The following is a 23704-nucleotide window of genomic DNA, read 5'->3' as shown; positions in this document are numbered from 1 at the left end:
TGGGTAAGTTGTAGATTTATAAGTTGGGTAGTTTGTTTAGGCAACTTGCTCGTTTTAGTATTTAAATACCTTATGTTATGTTTAGGTTGGTTTGTTGGATCCAAGTTGACTAAGGAACATAGCTAAATATCGAGGTAGGGGATTTCCTACTACTGGACTCAAATTTGAGACCTAAATGTAGTAAGTGATGCAAAGGTATATTCTAGAGATCGTATTAAATTGATGGTTGTGTGCATATAAAAAGTAGCAATAATATTTCCTTGACTGTTTCTGGACGACATGACTGCTAAGGGTAAAATTTATACCTTGTTAAGTTATGCTGTGAATGGACTAACTAGTCGGGATCGTCAGGTGTTGGTTGTGTATTTATTGATGAACGGTGATGCAGACTGAATATAGACTTTATGTATGGTTTAGATCACTTGTAGTTCATGTTGTTGTTTGGGCTAAGATGATGGGATTATTAGGTGTAAATTGCATAGTGACGTTTTGTTTTGTTAATTGGATTTGGGTAGCATGATTGTTTGGTGTGATTTGAATATATGTAGGCTGACAGAGAATACTATTGACCAACCTAGACTGTCTGACCGATTATGCTTAGAGCTAGAACTGTTAATTGAGCTATATTGTGATGTGGCTGTTGTAGACTGTTGAGACTGAATTTCGGGAATAACTGTAAGCCTTACTTATAGGGTAGCTTACTCTGTAGGCACAGTGTCCTATAGAATCACCCCATGTTGTGTATCCTTCGGGAGCCTAGACCGATATGTGTATCCTTTAGGAGTACTAGACTGATATGTGGGTCTGACAAGACCACTAGACTGATATGTGTATCCAACAAGATCGCTAGACTGATATGTGTATCCCACAGGATCACGAGACTGTTATGTTGCAAGGTACCCCTTAATAGGAAGCTAATTGTTGTTCTCCTTAGTGGGACCAATAGTGGGTCCCTTACTGGGTATATTTTTATACTCACCCTTTTTGTTTAACTTTTTCAGGTAAAGGCATCCTACCAGGCAGACCGATGAGGGGCAAGAAGGATGCGTGAAGGCCATGCGGGAATGTCGAGTTTTATTGCTTTTGCAAAATTTCTTTGTTATTTTCGTTTCGAGGATTTTAAATTTAAGTTTTGGTTAGAACATTTATTCATTTGTTTCGTCTGAAATTTTGTAAACTATGTTTCGAAACTTTTGAAATTGATTTGAAATAGGGCTTGAAGACGATTTTTTTATATCTTGAGTTTTAATGAATTTTGAACAGGGTCTCTATGATTGAATGTCGTGTCTTAGTAGTAAGTAATGACCTCAGCTTAGACTGAAAAGTTGGGTCGTTACAATTGGTATTGAAGCCTAAGTTTTAGGTTCTGTAGACTGACTTATGATGTAAGTCTACGATAAAGTCGTGAGTGCTGGACGGGCTCCACTACGACAAAGGCGTGAGTGCTGTCGTAAGTACTGAGCGGGCCCCACTACGACAAAGGCGATGGGAGTGCTGGATGTCACAATCGTAACTTCTCAACACGATTGTCCGGCACTTGTTTAGCTCGATCAACAAGTCAGCCGTTCGAAATTCAGAATCCGTGGACAAACTCGCAGTATGATGTAGCCTCCCTCCACGTTCTTGGGAAAATCTTTTTATAAAACGGGAGAGAGAAAGTAAATAGTTGAAAACATCATAAAGAAAGCATTGAAGACTGTCAATTGCAAAGAAAATAGCTTAGCTTGCAAAGAGTGCAACAAGGCTTGGGCGGGGGTCGGACTAGTCATGTACCCCCTATAGTACATATTGAGATTTTTTTCCTTGGCACGCTTGCATATGAAAAAGCCGAAATGTCACACTGTGGCTCGGCAACACGAAAATGAAAGAATTAACCTAGACTACTTTCAAGACATAAAGATAAAGCGATTTGGGGGTATTTGGGCATACGGCCATAGGTAAATAATACCTTGGACAATTATGCCCTTGACATTCTCCTCCACTTAAACGGTTGACGTCCTCGTCAACTGGCGAAGCTGGAGCTCTTCGATCTTCTGCGTCCACGCTTCAAGGTCTTCGACGTGTCCTCCCTTGTTACCTCCACGAGGGGCTTCTTCCGCTTCACCAGGAATTTATGTGTCTCCCTCGTGGGCCTTCTACCAGTCCTTACTCTGTCAGCAAGGACTTCCTTGATTTCTTTGTCTTCCTCCAGGTCCAGGTTGACAGATAATTATACGGCATTGTTGCACCGTTAATTGGAAGCTTGCTCATCCACTCGAACTCAAAAGGGCATCGCTTTTGATCTACCCTCTCCTCCATCGACCTTGAAGCTTCTTCTAGGCACACTCGAGCGATGTCGGCTATCTGTCCCCGTTTCTCTTTAACTCTGTGATCTTGAGGGTTGTCCCCTACGTTAAGGCCATCAGCGAGCGGCGGCGATACAGAATGCCTCTTACCTTTAATCTCAAACGGACTTCTCTTGATCAATGAGTCTGTATGAGCACCATGACCGAATTAGGCTACCTTCAGCAGTTGAACCCAATTCTTTTGTCTGCCATCAACACAATGATGCAGATATTCTCCGAGCACACAGCTGAATTGCTCGGCTTCAACTTTGGGAGTCTTGGTCGTATCGATGACCCCAAGACTTGGCCCCTCGATCATGGCTTGCTTCAAACCATTGAAGGCGGCCTGACACTCGAGGTTCTCACTCTACTGAGTGTCTTCTTCTCTCGACAACCCACCTTGGTGGCACTCCCCCACATGACTCAGCGCGTTTATCTGGCTCTGCACAAAACAACACTTTCCTCCCTTGGCATCGGTAAGACTCAGTGGCACCATGGGGAACTCGTATGCTTCATGTCCAGTGACACAAGTTGTCTCGAGTCCCTTTACCTTCGTTGTTCTTACTCGACAGTACCTCGGTCGGATGTTTGACTTCGGGAGATACTTCGCCCCACGTGGGCGGTCCACCCGCCTCGTGAGCATGGGGAGTGGATATTTGCACCGAACGGTGAGCTTACTCTGGATACGGCGGTCCATACGCTATTGTGGGCTTCTGTCCTTCTTTTTTAGGGAAAGGACATGGACTCCATACGGAGCTTTCACAGGTCTACTAAATCCTGCATTCAACAACATCTTCAATGGTTTTCGAAGTTTGACTAACTTCGGCGGCGCCATGCGATAAGCATTCTTCGCAGACGCTTTTGCCTCTGGCAGCAACTCTATTCCATGGTCGATCATCCTTCGCATCGACAAGGATTTGGGTCAACTATTTGGCATCACATCATGACACTTCTCTAGGACACACAGAGTGTCTTTGGGGACTGTCTCTTTTCCAACGCCCCAAGCAGGATTGCCGCGGATGGTGGTTCCTCTTGGGCGGGGCTCTCGTCTAGTTGCATGGCCGATATCATTTTGAACCCGTTAAGCTGACGAATATCTGCTTGTACTACCGTGGAGAACGATCCGGTAATCGCTAGACATTTGGCTGAGGGCATTGGAATGACTTGATGTTCAAGGAGGAACTCCATTCCCAATACTACATCAAAGTCGTCCATCTTTACAACCACAAAGTTTATAGGGCCTTTCCATCCTTCCAACTTTATCGTCGTTCGCTTCACTAGTCCGACGATAGGTAGGGCAACGAAATTCACGGCCTTCATCCTTCCTGAATCCTTCTCCCAATGGAGCCTTAGACGTCTAGCTTCTGCCTCTGTAATGAAGTTATGGGTTGCACCAGAATCGACCATAGTGCTCTTAGTCTGCTTTTGGTTGATCCAGGTGTCAACATACAGTAAGCCCCCTTTCGTTGGTACGTGTCTCTCTCCTGACTTTTTTTTTGGAGAGATGACATGTATTTTATGGCCCCTATTCGAGTCTTTTTGCTCCCATCTATCTGGCCCATTTCGTCCTCAGCTTGATTTGACTTATCATCTGAATCCGCAATTAATGAGGCCTGAAACGCATGGAAGTCGACTTTATTCGGGCATTCTCTTGCCAGATGTGGCTTCCCACATATCAAACAACTGAGGGGACGCTTGGGTGGGCTCCGATTCTTTGGCCTTCGCATGTGTTCTTTGTGTTTGACTGGTGAGATCTGCGGTCTTTACCAGGACATTCGTCTCCCCCGACAGCTTTGGGAGAACTCAGACGACTATTCTTGTTCCTTCCAGGTGAGGAACTTTGGTGACGTCTCACATTTTGAGAGTCACTTGTCATATCGAACAACCATTCAGCTGCTGCATAAGCTGATGTGAGGTCTTGAACCCTTTGTTCATACAACTTGGCCCTTGCCCACGGTTTCAGCCCTTCGATAAAACAGAATACTTTGTCTTTCTCTGGCATGTCGCGAATGTCTAACATCAACCCCGCAAACTGTTTCACGTACTCCCGAATCTCGCCAGTGTGTCTTAGATCGTGCAACTTTCGTTGAGCAAGGATTTCCACATTCTCGGGGAAGAATTGCGAGCGGAGTTCTCTCTTCAGGACGTCCCAAGTTTCTATAGTGCAACGCCCTTCCTGTATGTCCACTTATCGGGACCTCCACCACAACTTGGCATCTTCAGACAGATGCATCGTTGCCAATGTCACTTTGGCTTCTTCGGTGACGGTGTTTGTAGCCTTGAAGTACTGTTCAAGGTCGAAAATATAATTCTCTAAAGCCTTTGCATCTCTTGCCCCCACAGAAGGGCTTTGGTTCCGGGATCTTTACTCTGCTAACCGAAATTGTTCCTCCAGCTGGAGCTTGGTTTTTCATTGCTCGCATCGTGAGATTCAGCCTCACATTCACGTCTGGGATTTCATTCCTAACGACATCGAGGGTGACTCTAAAATCTTCTGACATGCCGTTTATCATCTCTAATAGTGTCTGTTGAGAGCTATCTAGCTCGCTAACACGTTCTTCCATGTGGGCAGCAAAGCCTGATGAACTGTCTCCACGCTCGTAGTTAACAGTTCTTCTGACGCTTATGTTTGTTTCTAGGGTGTCGACTCTTGCCAACAACTCTTGTATCGGTAACCCTTCGACACGGCCAGCTACCGCATCAATTGCATCAGTTTTCTCATAAATTTCATCGAGACGAGACTCCAAGTAGCGAATGGAGTCAGAAACTTCGACTAGGTAGAGCATCTGCTCTTCTAGCTCTGATAGTCGGTCTTTTTGGGCCTTGTCCGATGGATTCGCAGATGACATGTTTCGGTCTTGTCATCAATTAGCCAATTTGGCTCTGATACCACTTGTCACAATCGTAACTTCTCAACACGATTGTGCGGCACTTGTTTAGCTCGATCAACAAGTCAGTCGTTCGAAATTCAGAATCCGCGGACAAACTCGCGGTATGATGTAGCCTCCCTCCACGTTCTTGGGAAAATGTTTTTATAAAACGGGAGAGAAAAAGTAAATAGTTGAAAACATCATAAAGAAAGCATTGAAGACTGTCAATTGCAAAGAAAATAGCTTAGCTTGCAAAGAGTGCGACAAGGCTTGGACGGGGTCGGACTAGTCATGTACCCTCTATAGTACATATTGAGATTTTTTGTCTTGGCACGCTTGCATATGAAAAAGCCAAAATGTCACACTGTGGCTCGGCGACACGAAAACGAAAGAATTAACCTAGACTACTTTCAAGACATAAAGATAAAGCGATTTGGGGGTATTCGGGCATACGGCCATAGGTAAATAATACCTTGGACAATTATGTCCTTGATACTAGGCAGGTCCCACTACATCGTAGAGCTTGTAAGCGTTTGTGTACTGGGCTTTCCCTACATAACGTAGATTTGTCATGATAGTTAAAATATTTTGATATACTTAATATGTCTTGCTAGATTTCAATAACGTATATACTAAGTAATTTAAGGAAGCTATTCTTACTAGTATACGTCTATGTTTACGACTTGTATCAACAAAACTATAAGTGTACGCTTTCACGTGCTCTTACTTTTAAATTTCTAGTTTTAAACTGAATCACTCACTGACCTTTATAGCTTATCCTTCCAAAATATTTTACATACTTTTTCAGGTAGAGAACAAGTTCCCAGTGCCTGATAAACTGCCTTAGTCTACTGAAGCTTCGATATCGATTGCTAGTACGTGATTAGAGTTGTGCACAGAGTTTGTTGTGTTATGATGCATATACATCTTTGTATGATATAGATACTCCACAGTTTATGTAAGTTTTAGGAGTTGCGGTTGTGTAAACCTTTGTTGGTTATATTTTGGTTAAGGTGTCTTTAGGTTTACTCGTGAAATCAGTTATTTCTGAAATACACTTCATGTATGTGTATGACAAGCCTAGGATCCGTTGTGTTTTGTTGCATGTATAATAGTTTATATACTAGATTGGCAAGTTTATCACATTAAAGATTTAAGCAGAGTCGACAGATACAGGTAAAGAAAAGCGTGTCTGTCGGCTTCACACCGTCTTTCGATCTAAGCTAGCAGGTAGTCCGAGAAGGGGTGTGATAGACCTTATACAGTTAGTGAAGTTCGTAGTTTTCTCGATCTAGCAGGCTATTACCGACGGTTTGTGGAGGATTTTTCTCGTATAGCTACTCCCATCACTCAGTTGACCAGAAAATGAGCTCCATTTGTTTGGAGCAAAGCCTGTGAGGATAGTTTTCAGAACCTTAAACAGAGGCTTGTTACTGCAGCGGTTCTTACTGTACCTGATGGTTGGGGGAGTTTTATGATTTACAACGATGCTTCCAAGAACGATTTGGGTTGTGTTCTGATGTAGCAAGATAAGGTAGTCGCTTATGCTTCTTGCCAGTTGAAGAGTCATGAGCAGAATTACCCTACTCATAATTTAGAGTTGGCAGCAGTAGTTTTTGCACTGAAGATCTCGAGACACTATTTGTATGATGAGAAGATTTAGATTTTCACTGACCTCACAAGAGCTTGAAATACTTCTTCACTCAGAAGGATTTGAATATGAGACAGCGGAGATGGCTTGAATTAGTGAAAGAGTATGATTGTGAGATATTGTACCATCTATGTAAGGTGAATGTGGTAGTTGATGCTCTTAGTAGAAAGGTATCATATTTGACAACACTCATCACCAAACAGGCCCCTTTGCATCGAGACCTTGAAAGAGCTGAGATAGCAGTGTCAGTAGGTGCAGTCACCTCGTAGTTGGCTCAATTGTCAATACAGTCGACTTTGAAACAAAAGATCATTGTTACTCAGAGTAATAATCCTTATCTTGTTGAGAAGCGTCGCACAGTTGAGACAGGGCAGGGTGATGGATTCTCTTTATCCTCGAATGATGGACTTTTGTGTGAGAGGCATTTGTGTGTGCCAGCAGACAGTGTAGTTAAGATAGAATTATTGACTGAGGCTCATAGTTCCCCATTTTCCATGCACCCAGGTAGTACAAAAATGTACCAGGATCTGAAACGAGTTTATTAGTGGCGTAATATGAAGAGAGAAGTGGTAGAATTTGTTAGTAAATGCTTAGTGTGCTAGCAGGTTAAGGCACCAAGACAGAAACCAGCAGGTTTATTACAACCTTTGAGCGTGCCAGAATAGAAGTGGGAGAATATGTCTATGGATTTCATTATAGGATTGCCTAGGACTCTAAAGGGCTTTACGGTGATTTTGGTTATTTTTGAACGACTTACGAAATCCACACATTTCATCCCAGGGAAATCCACTTATACTACTAGTAAGTGGGCACAATTGTACTTGACTGAGATTGGGAGACTTCATGGGGTGCCCGTATCGATTGTTTCTGATAGAAATGCAAATTTCACTTCCAAGTTCTAGAAGAGACTTCAGGCTGTCATGGGCACAAGGTTAGATTTCAGTATGGCTTTATACCCTCAGACTGATGGTCAAACTAAACGTTTGAATCAAGTTTTAGAGGATATGTTGCGAGCTTATGCATTAGAGTTTCCAGGTAGTTGGGATTCTCACTTGCATTTGATGGAGTTTTCTTATAACAACAGTTTTCAAGCTACCATTGGCATGACACCATTTGAGGCTCTGTATGGAAAATGTTGCAGATCCCCTGTTTGTTGGGATGAGGTTGGCGAACAAAGATTAATGGGTCCTGAGTTAGTTTAGTTTATTAATGAAGCAGCGCAGAGAATTAGAGCGCGTATGCAAGCAGCACAGAGTAGGCAGAAAAGTTATGTTGATGTGAGACGAAAAGATCTTGAGTTTGATGTGGGAGACAAAGTGTTCTTGAAAGTAGCACATATGAAAGATGTTTTACTATTTGAAAAGAAAGGAAAGTTGAGTCCTCGTTTTGTTGGACCGATTGAAATTCTAGAACGAGTTGGCCCTCTTGTGTATCGTTTGGCGTTGCTGCCATCACTCTCTGTTGTTCACGACATGTTCCATGTTTTGATGTTGAGGAAGTACATGACAGATCCATCTCATGTAGTGGATTACGACCCATTGGAGATTGATGAGAATTTGAGCTATGCAAAACAACCAGTTAAGATTCTGGCTAGAGAAGTAAAGATGCTGAGAAACAGAGAGATTCCATTAGTCAAAGTCTTATGGAAGAATCACAATATTGAGGAGGCTACGTGGGAGAGAGAAGACGACATGAGGGCTCGTTACCCAGAGTTGTTCGAGGAATAGAACTTTCGAGGATGAAAGTTCCTTAAGGAGGGAAGAATGTAACACCCCAAGATTTTGAGGTAATTTCTTGACACTTTTACCCTAAATTTCTTTTGATCTCAATTTGTTAGGTGTTAAGTTATTTAAGTTTGGAAAAGAAAATAAGAAGAAGAATATAAATTTTATAATAATATAATATAATATAATATAAGTTTTATTATTATTATTATTATTATTATTATTATTATTATTATTATTATTATATTACTTTTCTTTTTAAAAACCTAAAGAATTTCTTCCTCTTCTCATTCTTACAACCGCCCCCCATCCTAAATTTCCTTCTTCTCTAGCCTGCAGACCCCATCTCGTCCATCCCTCTCCGTCATTCGTTGCCGCAGCCCAACCTCGTCTCTTCCATCCTTCTTCGCCCGAGCATGTATCACTCTTCATTCAAACGTACACCGCCGTAGGTTTCATCTTTTTGTCCGACCCTCGCGAACACCGACCGTCTCCACCTTCAACCAAAAGCGAGCGCCGCCCATCCACATTCGTTGTACGTTCAGGTCATCGTCGCATCTCAGTGGCCGCCGTTGTTCATCTCCGTAAAGTCCGATGGAGCTTAGGAGAGCCCAGCCATCGAAGCATCGAGCCGAGTCTATCGTCGACCTTCTCCAAGCCGCGCGCATTAAGTCGATCTCCCAGCCGAGCCATTCTTGTTTTCCCCTTGTTCATCGTAACCCGAATCACTCGGTATTCCTCCGCTTCTTGCCTTATTATAAGTTTCGAGATAAAAACGAAATCGTGAGTTTCATAGCATTTCCCTAGCCAAGTTAAGTTTAATTGTTGGCATAAAATGTCGGATTAATTGAGCTCATTTTCATGGGTTTTCTTGAAGGTTTGGAAGTTGAATTCTTGGAATCTACGACGACATTGTTTAAAGCTTGATTCTCCAATTTGCTTGGATAAGCTGTGGAGTTTATAAATTGGGTAGTTTGTTTAGACAACTTGCTTGTTTTAGTATTTAAATTCCTTATGTTATGTTTAGGTTGGTTCGTTGGATCCTAGTTGACTAAGGAACGTAGCTAAATATTGAGGTAAGGGATTTCCTACTACTGGACTCAAATTTGAGACATAATGTAGTAAGTGATGCAAAGGTATATTCTAGAGATCGTATTAAATTGATGGTTGTGTGCATATAAAAAGTAACAATGATATTTCCTTGACTGTTTTTGGACGCATAACTGCTAAGGGTAAAATTTATACCTTGTTGAGTTGTGCTGTGGATGGACTAACTAGTCGGGGTCGTCACATGTAGGTTGTGTATTTATTGATGAACGGTGCTGCAGACTGAATGTAGACTTTATGTATGGTTTAGATCACTTGTAGTTCATGTTGTTGTTTGGGCTGAGATGATAGAATTGTTAAGTGTAAATTGCATAGTGACATTTTGTTTTGTTAATTGGATTTGGGTAGCATAACTATTTGGTGTGATTTGAATATATGTAGGCTAACAGAGAATACTGCTGACTAACCGAGACTATCTGACCGATTATGCTTAGAGCCAGGACTGTTAATTGAGTTATATTGTGATGTGACTGTTGTAAACTATTGAGACTTAATTTTGGGAATAACTGTTAGCCTTACCTATAGGACAGCGTACTCTGCAGGCACAGTGTCCTATAGAATCACCCCATGTTGTGTATCCTTCGGGAGCACTAGACTGATATGTGTATCCTTCAGGAGTACTAGACTGATATGTGGATCTGACGGGACCACTATACTGATATGTGTATCCGACGGGATCGTTAGACTGATATGTGTATCCCACGGGATCACATGACTGTTATGTTATAGGGTACCCTTTAATGGGAAGCTAATTGTTGTTCTCCTTAGCGGAACCAGTAGTGGGTCCCTTACTGGGTATATTTTTATACTCACCATTTTTGTTTAACTTTTTCAAGTAAAAGCATCGTACAAGGCAGACCGACGAGGGGCAAGAAGGATGTGTGAAGGCCATACGGGATATCGAGTTTTATGTCTTCCGCTAAATGTCTTTGTTATTTTCATTTTGAGGATTTTAAATTTAAGTTTTGGTTAGAATATTTATTCATTTGTTTTGTTTGAAATTTCGTAGACTATGTTTCGAATCTTTTGAAATTGATTTGAAATAAGGCTTGAAAACGAATTTTTTTATATCTTGAGTTTTAATGAATTTTGAACAGGGTCTTTATTGAGTTTTTATGATTGGATGTTGTGTCTTAGTAGTAAGCAATGACCTCAGCTTAGACTGAAAAGTTGGGTCGTTAGAATCCATATCTATCTGCAAATAAATTTAAATTTGGTATACAAAACTGATCATACCTAGGTTAGATTCAACCAATTTATCAAAGAATCTTGGAATCAATGTATATGATTCAACTATGTCACCTTTTAATATCTTTAATATATATTTTTTTGCCCTCCAAACTTTTTGTTGACTTATATTAACTTGAAGATTTGTACGAGCCTTATGCACAATCTCTTTTTGGAATGGAATGTTAGTAGACATGAACCTAAAATCATCTATCAAACAACTGCCACTTACTGTTGAAGAAGCTAACATGTGAGAACTTTGGGTAGTACTCAATGAACAATCATGGTCAAAAATGTATTTTCGTAGCATCCACAAATCACTGTTCTTATAATGAGATGCCCTAACATACCATTTGCAACCTTCTTACAGATATATAAATTCAAGAGACCTCAAATTTAATATTGTAGTCCTAATTTGAAAGTTGTTCTTCACTGCTATAATGAAAAAACACTTTGAAAGCACTTCTTTACTTTCAAATAAACTTTTTTTCTTCAAATCAAAATAATAAGAAATGTCTCTTTTAACTTCATCATTTGAAACAAAAGAAGAAGAACCTATACTCAGTGACATATCAACATTCTTCCGACACTACTAAAAAATAAGACATTCCCAAACAATTAACATTTACAAGGGCAACTAATGGATGTCTATTAGTTGTATCTTTAGCAAAAACTAAATACCAAGCAACATCATTGTCTTTCTTTATTGGCACCACAGTTTGAATATTACTTTTACCAAAATCAAGTAAAGCAGATAATTCTACTGATTCATCCAATTCAATTTATTCACATGTCAAAGCAACCAAAGAATTAAAGAAAACTTCGATATCTACCAAAATTCCAGCAACTGAGTAATTCTCGTAAACATTACAACCATTCCATTGACCTCCATAAAAAATAACAATAGGAATAGACATTGTAATCTATAAAAAAGAAAATAAAATTAAGTATTTAATGGTGATAGAAAAGAAAAAGATATGATGGAAAGTGATAGAAAAGAAAAAGATATGATGGAAAGCATACACCCGCATCGGAAAACAAGAACAAATTTTAACTCTAATTGCATTTAAACTAATTTAAAGATTAACATGCATAATCTATCCTAATTAAACGAAATTAGGGATTATTGAAAGCATATCTTTGTAGCTTCCCAATCCTCCTAATCTCCTCATGAATTTGAAGTTGGGACTACCACTAAAGTTGGCCCACTATTCTCTAGACTTAGAACCAAGTTGTGGGACCCGTTCTATGAAGGAAGTAATTTGAGAAAAAGATGGAATTTGGAGGGAGATATGGTTGAGAATTTTTTGGAAGAGAGAAATTTTTTAAATAATTTTGTAAAAATAAAATGAAGAAAATTACCAAAAGTCTTCAAAAATTTTAAAAAACACCTATTTATAAGCTAATTACATGCAAAAGTGCATGTAATTTGTTTATAAAATCTCAACACCTAATATTCCACTAACATTTAGTTGAACTTAGTGGGCTAGGTGTCTACATCTCATTTAGCCACTTATCTCACTAAGTGTTAGTGAGATTATCCAACAAAATGTTGGATTTTTCCACTAACTTAGTCCAAGGACATTTTGGTCATTTGACCATTAAAGTCAAAGTCCATTAAAGTCAAAGTCAAACTTTGACTTTTTCAAGTCAAAAATCAACATTTTGACTTTTTACCATTTTGTTTGTCTTGACTAATTTCGATCTTTCGAGCAAGAATCCACATTCTTTTTTTTTAAATTCAAATCACATTTGAATATAATGTCGGTCAAAATTTGACTTTTCAAAGTCAAAAGTCAACATTTTGACTTTTATAACTTTGACCATTTTCATCAATTCTAAGCTTCCAAATATGAATCTGTATTCATATTTTTAATATTTAAATCACATTTAAACCTAAAGTTATTTATCAAAGCTATAATCGACGATTATATCACATATACTTGTCGGTTTCTCTCTCTTTACCTAATTCGAACAATACGAATTATACAAACATGTTGTTTTAAGTTAATTATGTATGAGCTAGCAGAGGAACCTAATGGACCTATAGATCATGAGCTCCAACGATCTAAGATTAACTGGTTAAACTCTTTTAGACTGAGCTAATCAACATTCGTTAACTAACGGGTCATTCCACTAAAGTCCCATAGTTGCGCTCCCCTCACTATAAATATATTTATGTCTATCTGATATAACCATGATCAGTAAGTTAATCCTTTATAGGTTATTTGTAATCTCAACTGGGTCAAAATACCGTTTTACCTCTGATATTACATCTTGTTCCTTATGTCCTACTGATCTACTGTTGAACAATTGGTTTAAGGGCCAACCTATAAACTGAATCCCTCTCGGGCCAATGAGATGATAGGGCTCCTTGTTCAAGACTTGGATTCAGTCCTTAAGGGAACAACCTATCTACTAACTCTAAAGCAAGTAAGAGCGAATTCCGTCTTACACCCTATATCCCTAGCTATCCACCTGATCTTACCTCTAAAATAGAAGGCTTGTTGAATCAGAGTCGTTGAACTGCCCTCATCTATGTAGATCTAAAGATAATTTCGTATGAACAGAAGTTCATAGTTAGCTCAAGATTAAGATTAAGTTACCTAAGTTATCAAAAATCGAAATAGTCAGTTTTATATAGTCAACGGTGTTATAACTTAAAAGTGACTATTCCTTAGTTTCAATCTTATGTAAACTCTTTACATAGGATGTCCTACTTCCATATCTCTACATGAACGATTCAAGATCACATCATTTGTACTAACTACAAAGTGGGCCGCATCCATAGCATCCCCAGAATAAGGCGCCCAACCTTATTCATACACTATAGACTGTTTGGGCTATAAACTTGAACTTGATCCATGTTTATGTCTCTACATAAAATTCAAGTCTACACTAAATAGCCTCGGGATCTTCGTTTATTGGATTATTCAAGATTATAGTATTCTATTTTCACTAATAAGCCCTCAATAACTACTTTATTGATTCATATGAATGTAATGTAAACTACAAATTGCGGGTCTTAGGACATAAATTCCAACAAGATAGACATCTATCACAGAATAAAAGAATAAAATGTACAAAATTATAAAAATAAACACAATGCAAAAATAAATAGTCGATCGTGCAAAAAAGATAATAAATATTAAACGATCATTTGACAAGGATAAATGATCATATAGAATAAAGTAAATGATCGTATTGAATAAAGTAAACGATCGTGTTGACGTAGGTACACAATCATTTGAACACACCAATCATATTAAATATTGAATATGATCGTGTTCATATAGCTAAATAATCGTGTTCATATAGGTAAATGATCGTGTTTATATAGATAAAAGACGAGATGAATAACTCGAAAGTTACCGTGAAAAAATTGGAAAGAAGAAGAAGTGTCAAATTTGAAAGATCGTTATAAAATAGTATGGACAAATATGGAATTCTGAAGAAAAAAAATCACCTTAATGGGCTTGTTATACGGGTCGTAAATACTTCTATATTTTGTTATAATCATGAAAATTTTCCTATAATTTAATTAATTAATTAATTTAATATTATTATTCATTTAATTTATTAAATTAATAGGGAACGTGAATGATTTTTTCATATTCCCATATTCTTTCTAACTTCCCTCTTCTTCAAGAGTTATCAGTACTACAAAAATTGATAGAAGAGTTATGTGACTTTGTATTGCAATTCTCTCTAAATTATTCTTTGTAAAAGCAAAATTTTTCTTCCAATTTTGGTTCTCACAAACCAAAATTTCATTCCTAGAGAATATAAAGGTCTCCAAGTGGTGGTGTCTCAATTTGGTGTTTGGCAGATACAGAGTCATCAACTTGAGTAAGTTTTCTTCTTTGTAATTTCTATTTTTTATAGAAAGCATGCTTAGCCTTTAGGCTTATAGAAATTAGTTTTTGTAATTAATTTGCCAATGTAATGGTATTTTTATATTCAATTAAATTGAGTTTAAAGTCTATGTTAAATCTTTCGCTGCATAGGGCTCTCATCATTTCAACGTTGACTAAAGGTGAAGTGGATCTACGAGTCAGGAATGTAGCAAGAGTTGTTGCATTAGCTGTTGGAACTTGTTTTAGAATTAAATAATTGTTATTTTGTACCTGCTATGAGCAGAAATATTATTTCTATTTCATGTTTAGATTTGGATGGTGGTAGGTTTGTCATTGAGAATAATAACCTTTCTATATTCAGAGGAAACAATTTTTATGGCAATGTTTGTTTAATGAATGTCCTTTATACACTGAATATTGAATCATCTGATTACAAGTCTCTATATAACATTAGTACTAAGAAATTGAAATAAAATGATCTGAATTCAACCTATTTCTGGCCTTGTTGTTTAGGGCATATAAATTAGAAACGCATTTTTAGGCTCTATAAGAATGGACTTTTAGACTCTTTTGATTTTGAATCAATTGAACCATGTGAATCTTGTTTGTTAGGAAAAATGACAAAGAGTCCTTTTTCTCGAAAGGGTGAAAGGGTCCCTTAAATGTTAAGTCTTATACATAGTGATGCATGTGAAACGATGAGCTCACCTGCTAGAGGAGGTTATCAATACTTTGTCACATTTACTGATGATTTCGGTAGATATGGTTAAGTTTACTTAATGAAACATAAATCTGAAACTTTTGAATTGTTCAAAACTTTTAAGAACGAAGTACAAAATCAATTTGGCAAGAATATTAAAACACTTTGGTCCGATTGAGGGGATGAGTATTTAAGTCAAGAATTCATTGACTTTCTTAGAGAATGTGAGATTGTCTCACAATTAACTCCATCGGGTACACTGCAGTGGAATGGTGTATCTAAAAGGAATAATCGAACTTTATTAGATATGGTTTGACCTATGATGAGTAAAGTGTGCCTCCAATTTCCTTTTGAGGTTATGCATTAGAGACTGGAACTTTCATACTAAATCAAACTCCAACAAAATTGGTTCAAAAGATACCACACGAGCTATGAACTAGGAGGTGTCCCAAATTATCTTTTTAGAAGATTTAGGGTTGTGAAGCTTATATGAAAGTCAGATTTCTGATAAGCTAGCACTCAAATCTAACAAATGTGTATTTGTGGGATATCCTAAGGAGACTAAAGGATATTACTTTTATCTCCCTTCTGAAAGTAAAATGTTTGTTACTCGAAATGGCACTTTCTTGGAAAGAAAATTTATTTCCAAGAGAGCTAGTGGGAGTTAAGTTCAACTTTCAACAAGAAGAAGTTCAACCAATCTCACAACTGATTGTCGTGAATGAACCAGAGCCGAAACCAGTACCAAAATCGAAAACATAAGAGATTTAAAGATCTACTAGATCTCATCATAGACCTCAGAGATATGGATTTCTCGTGATAGTTGATAATGACGTGATGATTATTCATGATGATGAACCCACGTCATATCAAAAGGTCATGGCAAGTTCAGATTCCAAAAACTGGCTCAAGGCCATGAAGTCTGAAATGTAATCCATGTATGATAACCAAGTATGGTCCTTGATTGATGCGTCCAAAGGTATAAAAACCATCGGATGCAAATGGGTTTTCGAGAAGAAAACTGACATGGATGGAATTGTGCACACTTACAAAGCACGCTTGGTTGCGAAAGGTTTTTGATAAACTCATTGTGTGAACTATGATGAGACTTTTACACCAATCATGATGCTTAAGTCTATTAGAATTCTTCTTGCCATTGTTGCATACTATGATTACAAAATATGGCAAATGGATGTCAAAACAGCATTTCTTCAAGAAAATCTCATTGAGGATGTGTACATGACACAACCTGACGGTTTTGTCAATCCAAAGAATGCTAATATAAAGTGTGCAAACTTCAAAGGTCTATTTATGTATTGAAACAAACTACAAGGAGTTGGAATCTTTGTTTTGATGAAACAATTGAAGAGTTTGGATTTATCAAAAATGAAGATTAGCCTTGTGTTTACAAGAAAACTAGTGAGAGCGCAATCGTTTTCCTCGTGCTTTAGGTTGATGGTATATTGCTCATTGAAAATGATATATCTACCTTGAAGAATGTCAAGTCTTGGATAGGTAAATATTTTTCAATGGAAGATTTAGGTGAGGCTGCTTATATTTTAGGCATTTAGATCTATAGAGATAGATCTAGAAGACCTTTAGGCTTAAAGTCAGAGTGTTTGTATTGAAAAAATACTAAAAAGGTTTAGTATGCAAGATTTCAAGAGAGGATTCTTGCCAATGGCACATGGCATAAGTCTCTACAAAAATAAGTGTCTAGAGACACAAGATGAGCAAAAACGAATGAATAAGATTTCATATGCTTCAACTTTGGGTTCTATCCTGTATGCCATGTTATATTTACTAAATTATAGAGATTACTTATCCAAAGAGTTCTCTGACTTGTTGAGTTTGAGATTGAAAAGCATGATTTTGGAAAGCGTGAGATTGGTATAACATATTTTAGCATGAAAGACTAGGTTACTATATATCACAAGATATCCCGGTATAGATTAAAACATTGAAAATATTTTTTTAGAAACCTTAATATACAAGATACAAAAATTAGAAAAAAAATTGTAAAAGAGAGAAGGTCAAAGAAAAATAAATTAAATTAAATAAATAAAAACAACAACAACAACAAAAAAAAAAAACACAAAGCATGATTAGATTACATTACACCCATGAGGTTGAAAAATGAAAGAGAAAAAAACATCTCACAATAATGAATATAGAAGGAAAAGAAAAGAACTTCAAAATTATAATGTTTTTTTTTTTTTTGGGGGGGGAAGAAATATATAACAAAAGGTTGATGAGATGGAGAAGAAATTTGAGTTAGATGTTCATAGAGATTTGGTCTTGAAGCGATAGAGGAGTTTCTTCTTCTTAGAGGTGGGATTGTCTACGGAGAGCACCACCTTACCAGGCTCAGAGATCTTGAAGGTGTTTGATATAACAGGGTGATCTTGAGAGGATGAACCCACTCTTCTGGCCTTGTCTATTATGACCGTGTAGCTTCCTTCTCCACTCGGCACGAACTCCGCGCCGTAGTTCACATCCCATCCCACCACTCGAACCTCCCATGTAACAGCACACCCCTACACAATTCCCCATCAACAACATCCACATTACAATCAAATGCATCATATGCATACTCTCCACATCTTCTAAACCATATATCCTTCAAACTATTTTTAAATATTTCATTGTTCACCTCACCACATGTTAAATTAATTATTTACGCTCTTTGCTAACTATCATACCATTTCCTCTCAATTTTTCAGTGTACTAAATAGAATATACCAAAACAAGAAATTTAGTAGGTTTAATTTTCAAACTCTAAAAGCAAACAATCCCATGCCTCTTTTTTTCTTTTTTCTTTTTTCTTTTTTTTTTTTTTTTTTTAGTTTTATGTTTTAGAAGTATCTTCTTGTTTTCTCTCACTTTCCTAATAATGATTTTTCAGTTTTCCTAAATATATACATGCATTTGAATTCTTAGTTAGGATTTAAAAACAAAAGCAAGTTATTAAAAGTTACAAATTTCATTTTCCAAAATATGGTTTATTCAAATAACATTGTTTAAAGGGAATAATCCAACATGGAAATTTAGTGGTAAAAGTTAAGAGTTTATAAGCTTAATTTTTAAAAAATAAATAATTATCAAACAAGAATTCAACACAAAACAACTATGGGTACACTAGAGAAATAAGAAACCCTAAATTTAATATTGTATAGCTTTAAAAGCAAAACTTCCACTTGTATGGATTTTGTTTTTTTAATTTTTCATCTATCTTCCCCAAGGAAGTTAGAAAGGAGATTTGAAAAACTTGTTTTGTTGTGGGATTTGGCAATAAAACCAAAATCCAGGAAACAGTCAAAAGAAATTGAAAGTTTTGGAAGTAAAATAAAAATATATATTATCAAAATTGAAGGATCCAAAGTGGGATAGGATAGAAATGGGAGAGAAAGGCCAAATATTCCCACTTTGGTTTTTTTATTAGTTTTGTAATTACAAGAAACATGAAAGAGACAAAGTCAAGAAAACAGAAAAGAAAGAGGAACAGAGAATTTCAAGGTTTCTTTAAAATAAAGAAACAGAAGACTGAGACAGACATAAGACAGAGAGACAGATATCATGGGCCTCATTTTTCTCTGTCATCTCCAGAGAATCCAATGAAAATGCACATCTTTCAACACTAATATTTTCAAACACCCCGTTCACTTTCTTCTTGCCTTTTTTTTCTTTTTCATTTCTAGAAAAAACAAAATAACTTTACCTGTTTCTTGAAATTTAAGGATAAACGATATGAAAAACAAAACATCTATTTTATCTAAGCTTAGGTGAGTGTTATAACTTAGACCCTTAGTTCAAGTTTAGTTAATTCACGTTCACCAACTAATTTAAACAAAACAAACAAAATCGAAGTATACAATTCTTTCTAAACTCTGTTAATGTCAATACAATAAAATTTTGCACAAAAATGTTTGACCAATAAACAAATTAACTCCCACATTATTCAACTAACATAGGATTTGTATTGACAAACTCTAACACACAAATTAGCAATTGAAATGAGCTATAATCATAGAACATTATCAATTTCCATGTTGTTTATATGAGATATATATAATTCATTAAAACCCCATGAGGGAACTATGAAATTGCATTTTTTTTTCTCAGACAAAGTTCAAAATGCAATACTTGTGTAGTTTTGGGATTAAGATTATGAGATTGAAATTGTTCTGATCCAAATTGATATAAACAGAGATTAAATGTCAAAATTGGAATTTGTTTCTCAAACAAGAGAGAGAGAGAGAGAGAGAGAGAGAGAGAGAGAAAATAGGAACCTGAGCGACAGGGTATTCGACGCTGTGTTTGGCTGAGGGTTTAACTGTAATTTCAGTGACGCTATCGCATGTCTCGAATTCTCCATCTTTGCTCATCCCTCCATACTTCACTGGCAGCTCTTCCGCTGTTATGTACCTGCAAAATAATCATTTTTCACATTTCAAATCATTTTCTTCCGTCTATTATAAAGTTTCAAATTTCCAAATCTACCCCTAACACGTCTAGATTGAATATATTTATTTACTTTTTATTACCATCCAAATAATATTAAGTGAAATTTCCAAAAACCACGTAGGTGGTTGTAATTATACCAAACTTCCAAAATTCAACTCCACAAAACTTGTTCGATGGTTCAATTTTTATATTTAATCTTTACGATTATAAAAAATTGAATATTTAATTTTAACATTTTTAAAAGTTTACAAAGCCTGTAACTACAACCATTTTTGCCCTTGCAATTTATCTAATGTTAAAGTACATACCTTCAAATTTTCATTCGAGGACATTGGACTGTCATTTTTCAATTATATTTGTTTTCCACCATCAACATGTTTCACGATACCAATCTAAGATCCATTCTAACATTTCATTTAAATCCTAATTCTCAATAATCTTAATTAACTTTCAACTCGACAAACAATCTTTGATTACCTTTCAACTCTAAACAATCTTAATTTTACAGGCTCTCAAACAGACCAATATAGTTTAATGTTCTATTATTTCAATTTTGCTAAAAAATTACCCTACAAAAACATGGGCCAAGTTCCAAATCACCCACCACACACGATTCTCTCATCCCAAATTGCACAATTAACAGAATTTAAAAACAATCTCTATAACATAAAAGTCAGGTATGGAGTGATTTAAACTTTTACCCAAAGAAGATCAGTAAACCAAATAAGGATGTACCTCAAAAGGGTATCTGCAGATTTAGAAGGTCCAGCAAACACAAACTTGCTCTTAGTTCTATGAGTTAAAAATGGGCTAATCATTTTATTCACAGCCAAATACCACCAAGGAACATTGATAAACACCTACACAAAATTCAGAAGTCATTCAATAATCACATGAATCATGATTATATATAATCATTATAACAAACATTAAGGTTGGATTAAAGACCTGTTTTGCAACAAATTCAGGATAATTATCTTGGAAGATCTGAAGAGCATGTTTGGTTGCTTGTCTGAGTTCCCATTTCCCTAGCCCTGGAGAGTTCTTGAGATCGTTCACTTGAACAATGGTGCAGATTCCTCCAGGATTGAAGTCCAATTTCCTAATGCTTTTCTCCAGAAACTGAATCCTCCACCGGAGAAATTTCTCCCGTTTCTCCTCATCGGAAAATGTTTTCTGGTAAAGCTCTCTGCTCTGAAATTCTCCGTATACATTGTAACAAACTGGATGCCCTTCTTTGTCTGATCCGTGCATAAACACTACTTTCTCCAAATCGCTCCCTAAATCTTCCTCTAACAGTTCTTCGATTTTGAAATCCTTTCTCCATTGGATCGTGTTCTTCAGCATCGTCAATGACTCTTTCACTTTGAAATCCCTTGCTCGGAGGAATTTCAGCAGAATCACGTCGGTTCTCTCGTCCGCTAGTAACGGTATTCCCCAAATTGAAACCTCCTCCGGCTCCACCGCAGCGGGCGGAGGGTTGGCCGCTGCGTCTACAGCTTCTTCTGTTGATACGGTAGCAGAGACAGTAACAGCGACGATAGTCTCTTCAATTGCTTCGACTGTTTTTGCTCCGTCGTCGTCCACAGAAGATTCAGTTTTCACTGCAACCACCTCCTTCTCCTCCGCAGGAACCGTCGTTTCGTTTGATTTCTTTACCTTCTCTCCTTCTTCATTCGTTTCGGCGGTTTTATCCTCGGATTTCGGTGGCTCTTCTTTTTCATCGGAGTGCTTGGCCACATCATCGATCAGTTCATCTGTCTTATCCACAACAACCTCAGACTGAACTGGAGCCTCTTCAACTTTAGCCGGCAATGTGGAAGGAGGCGGAGGAGGAGGAGGAGGAGGAGGAGAAGTGAATTCGTGTTTGTTGAGGGCTTCCTGAATAAGTTGCTTAAACTCCTCTAAAGCTTTCTTCTCGGAATCGGAAAGATCGGCGACTTTAGTGCTTTCCTCCTTGAAGGAATCAACATCCGCCGATACTTTGTCATCGCCAGCGGGTTTCAAAACTTCAGACTCAGCGGGATCAGCAAGCGGACCTTCGGGCTTGAAAGAGTCCTTGACGGGGGGTTCGGGCAGGGGAGGAAGGTCGTTAGTGGGCTTATCGGGGAGGGGAACATGGGTGATAACGACTTCTTGGTCAGTCATGGTTGACGGAAATGGAGAAGAAGGGAAGAAATGGGGAAAGTTAAATAAAAGGGATTTTAGAGAGGAGAGAGAGGAAAGGAAGAAATGGAAATGGAAATGGAAATGGAAATGGAAATGGTGGTGATAATGGCGGAGATGGTGGGATTGAGAGACGCCATTTTAAAGAGTGGGTTTGAACCGGACCGTTTGGTGTTTGTAATGATATGTAATATTCATCATTGAATTTGAAAGTAAAAATAAATAAATAAATAAATAAATAAATAAGAAAAGGCGTGTGGGTCGTGGGGGGCGTGACCAAAAGTCTTTTGTGGGGTTTATTGAAAAGTGCAATCACAAATTATTTAAACGGCTCTTTCCCTATTATTTTCATTTACTTTACTTTTTATTATACTTCACTCTTTAAATTTTCTTCTCTTTTTTTTAATTACAATTTTAGTACTTTAACTATAATTATTTATATCTCAATGGTAACTATTTGCTTTTAGATTTTGGCCAATAATCTAAACGTTGTTTAATTTTCAAACACCAAAAACAAAAAGTAAAAGGATACAAAATGAGATCTTAGTTTATATATATTTTAAATTATAACAACTTAATATATGAAATTTAATGAGTAATAATTTAGTAAATGTATACTTTACATTTTATAAGGATTTAATGAATTTTCAAATACATACAGATTGATAAACCTATCAATAATCAAATTTGTTTACAAATTATATGACATTAACTCATCACATTATAGATCTAAATGTATAGAGATTAGATTGTTATCAACTAAAGTTGAGGGACTAAAATGTTCGTCTTTTGTACAAGTTTAGGGATTAAGAATGTTTTTTTAATTTACTTTCGGTTGTCCAATTTTAGTCCATTTAGTTTCAATAAATCTCAAATTAGGTTTGTTAAAGTTAGCTTTCACCCAAATTGATCGATTTAAGATTTATTAGAAGAACATAGATTAAAATTGAATAAAGAATTTTTTTTCAAAAATATAATAAACCGATAAAATATTTACAATGTATAGAACAATTTTGAAAAAGGAAAAAGTCAATAGGCCCACAATGTGAAATAGCAAAAATATCCCAATCAACACGCAATTAAATCGGTCACACGTGCGCGAGTAATTTTTTTCTAATCGATCATGTGCTATAGTCTAAACGATGATTTTAGATCGTGATACACGATCATGTAGTTCATTTTAAATGATGGGGAAAAAGACTTCAAATTTAAAAGATCAGAGAATAAACTCTAAACGATGGCGAGAAAGCTCTAAACATAAATGATCATATGATATAATTTCCTTTTAAATGCTCGTGTACTACAGTCTAAATGATGATTTAAATCACGATACATGATCGTGCTGGGGAAAAATGTTTTAAATTTAAATGATCAAATAATAAACTCTACACGATGGCAAAGAAGTTTTACATAAACGATCACAAAGAAGAAGAAGCGAAGAAGTGAAAAAGTACACAACTAGTCATGCAATATTCAAAACCAACAAAAGCATATATGAGATTTATGAAAAAGTAACGTGACTTGATAGGTTTTTCTGTTTTGTTATATGAGTCGTAAATATTTAGAAGTTTTGTTAGATTCATTTAAATTAACCTTGAATAAACTCCAAAATAC

General features: G+C 36.8%; 2 protein-coding genes across 2 annotated transcripts; one reads left to right on the top strand and one right to left on the bottom strand.

The window, feature by feature from the left end:
- Positions 1-8083: 8083 nt before the first annotated feature.
- Positions 8084-8572, top strand: LOC107991892 (uncharacterized). The gene has a single exon (XM_051089202.1). The coding sequence runs from the start codon at positions 8084-8086 to the stop codon at positions 8570-8572; it is 489 nt and encodes a 162-aa protein (XP_050945159.1).
- Positions 8573-17493: 8921 nt separating this feature from the next.
- Positions 17494-22255, bottom strand: LOC103486046 (patellin-3-like). Its single transcript, XM_008443861.3, has 4 exons — positions 20873-22255; positions 20660-20784; positions 19750-19885; positions 17494-17997 (listed from the first exon to the last, which is right to left on the bottom strand). The coding sequence occupies exons 1-4, from the start codon at positions 22070-22072 to the stop codon at positions 17743-17745; spliced, it is 1716 nt and encodes a 571-aa protein (XP_008442083.2). The 5' UTR covers positions 22073-22255; the 3' UTR covers positions 17494-17742.
- Between the last annotated feature and the right edge of the window lie 1449 nt (positions 22256-23704).

This window comes from Cucumis melo, chromosome 8 (genome assembly GCF_025177605.1).
Source record: "Cucumis melo cultivar AY chromosome 8, USDA_Cmelo_AY_1.0, whole genome shotgun sequence".
In the NCBI taxonomy this organism is placed as follows: Eukaryota; Viridiplantae; Streptophyta; class Magnoliopsida; order Cucurbitales; family Cucurbitaceae; genus Cucumis; species Cucumis melo.
Note: the sequence above shows the minus strand (reverse complement) of the source record. Positions and strands in the feature narration are given on the sequence as shown.

Excerpts from the sequence above, each read along its gene's own strand:
- LOC107991892 (XM_051089202.1), top strand. The coding sequence starts at position 8,084 with ATGCAAGCAGCACAGAGTAGGCAGAAAAGTTATGTTGATGTGAGACGA.
- LOC103486046 (XM_008443861.3), bottom strand. The coding sequence starts at position 22,072 with ATGACTGACCAAGAAGTCGTTATCACCCATGTTCCCCTCCCCGATAAG. Across the intron at positions 20,785-20,872 it reads CTGAATTTGTTGCAAAACAG|GTGTTTATCAATGTTCCTTG; the intron begins GTCTTTAATCCA and ends AATTTTGTGTAG. Across the intron at positions 17,998-19,749 it reads TCGAATACCCTGTCGCTCAG|GGGTGTGCTGTTACATGGGA; the intron begins GTTCCTATTTTC and ends GGAATTGTGTAG.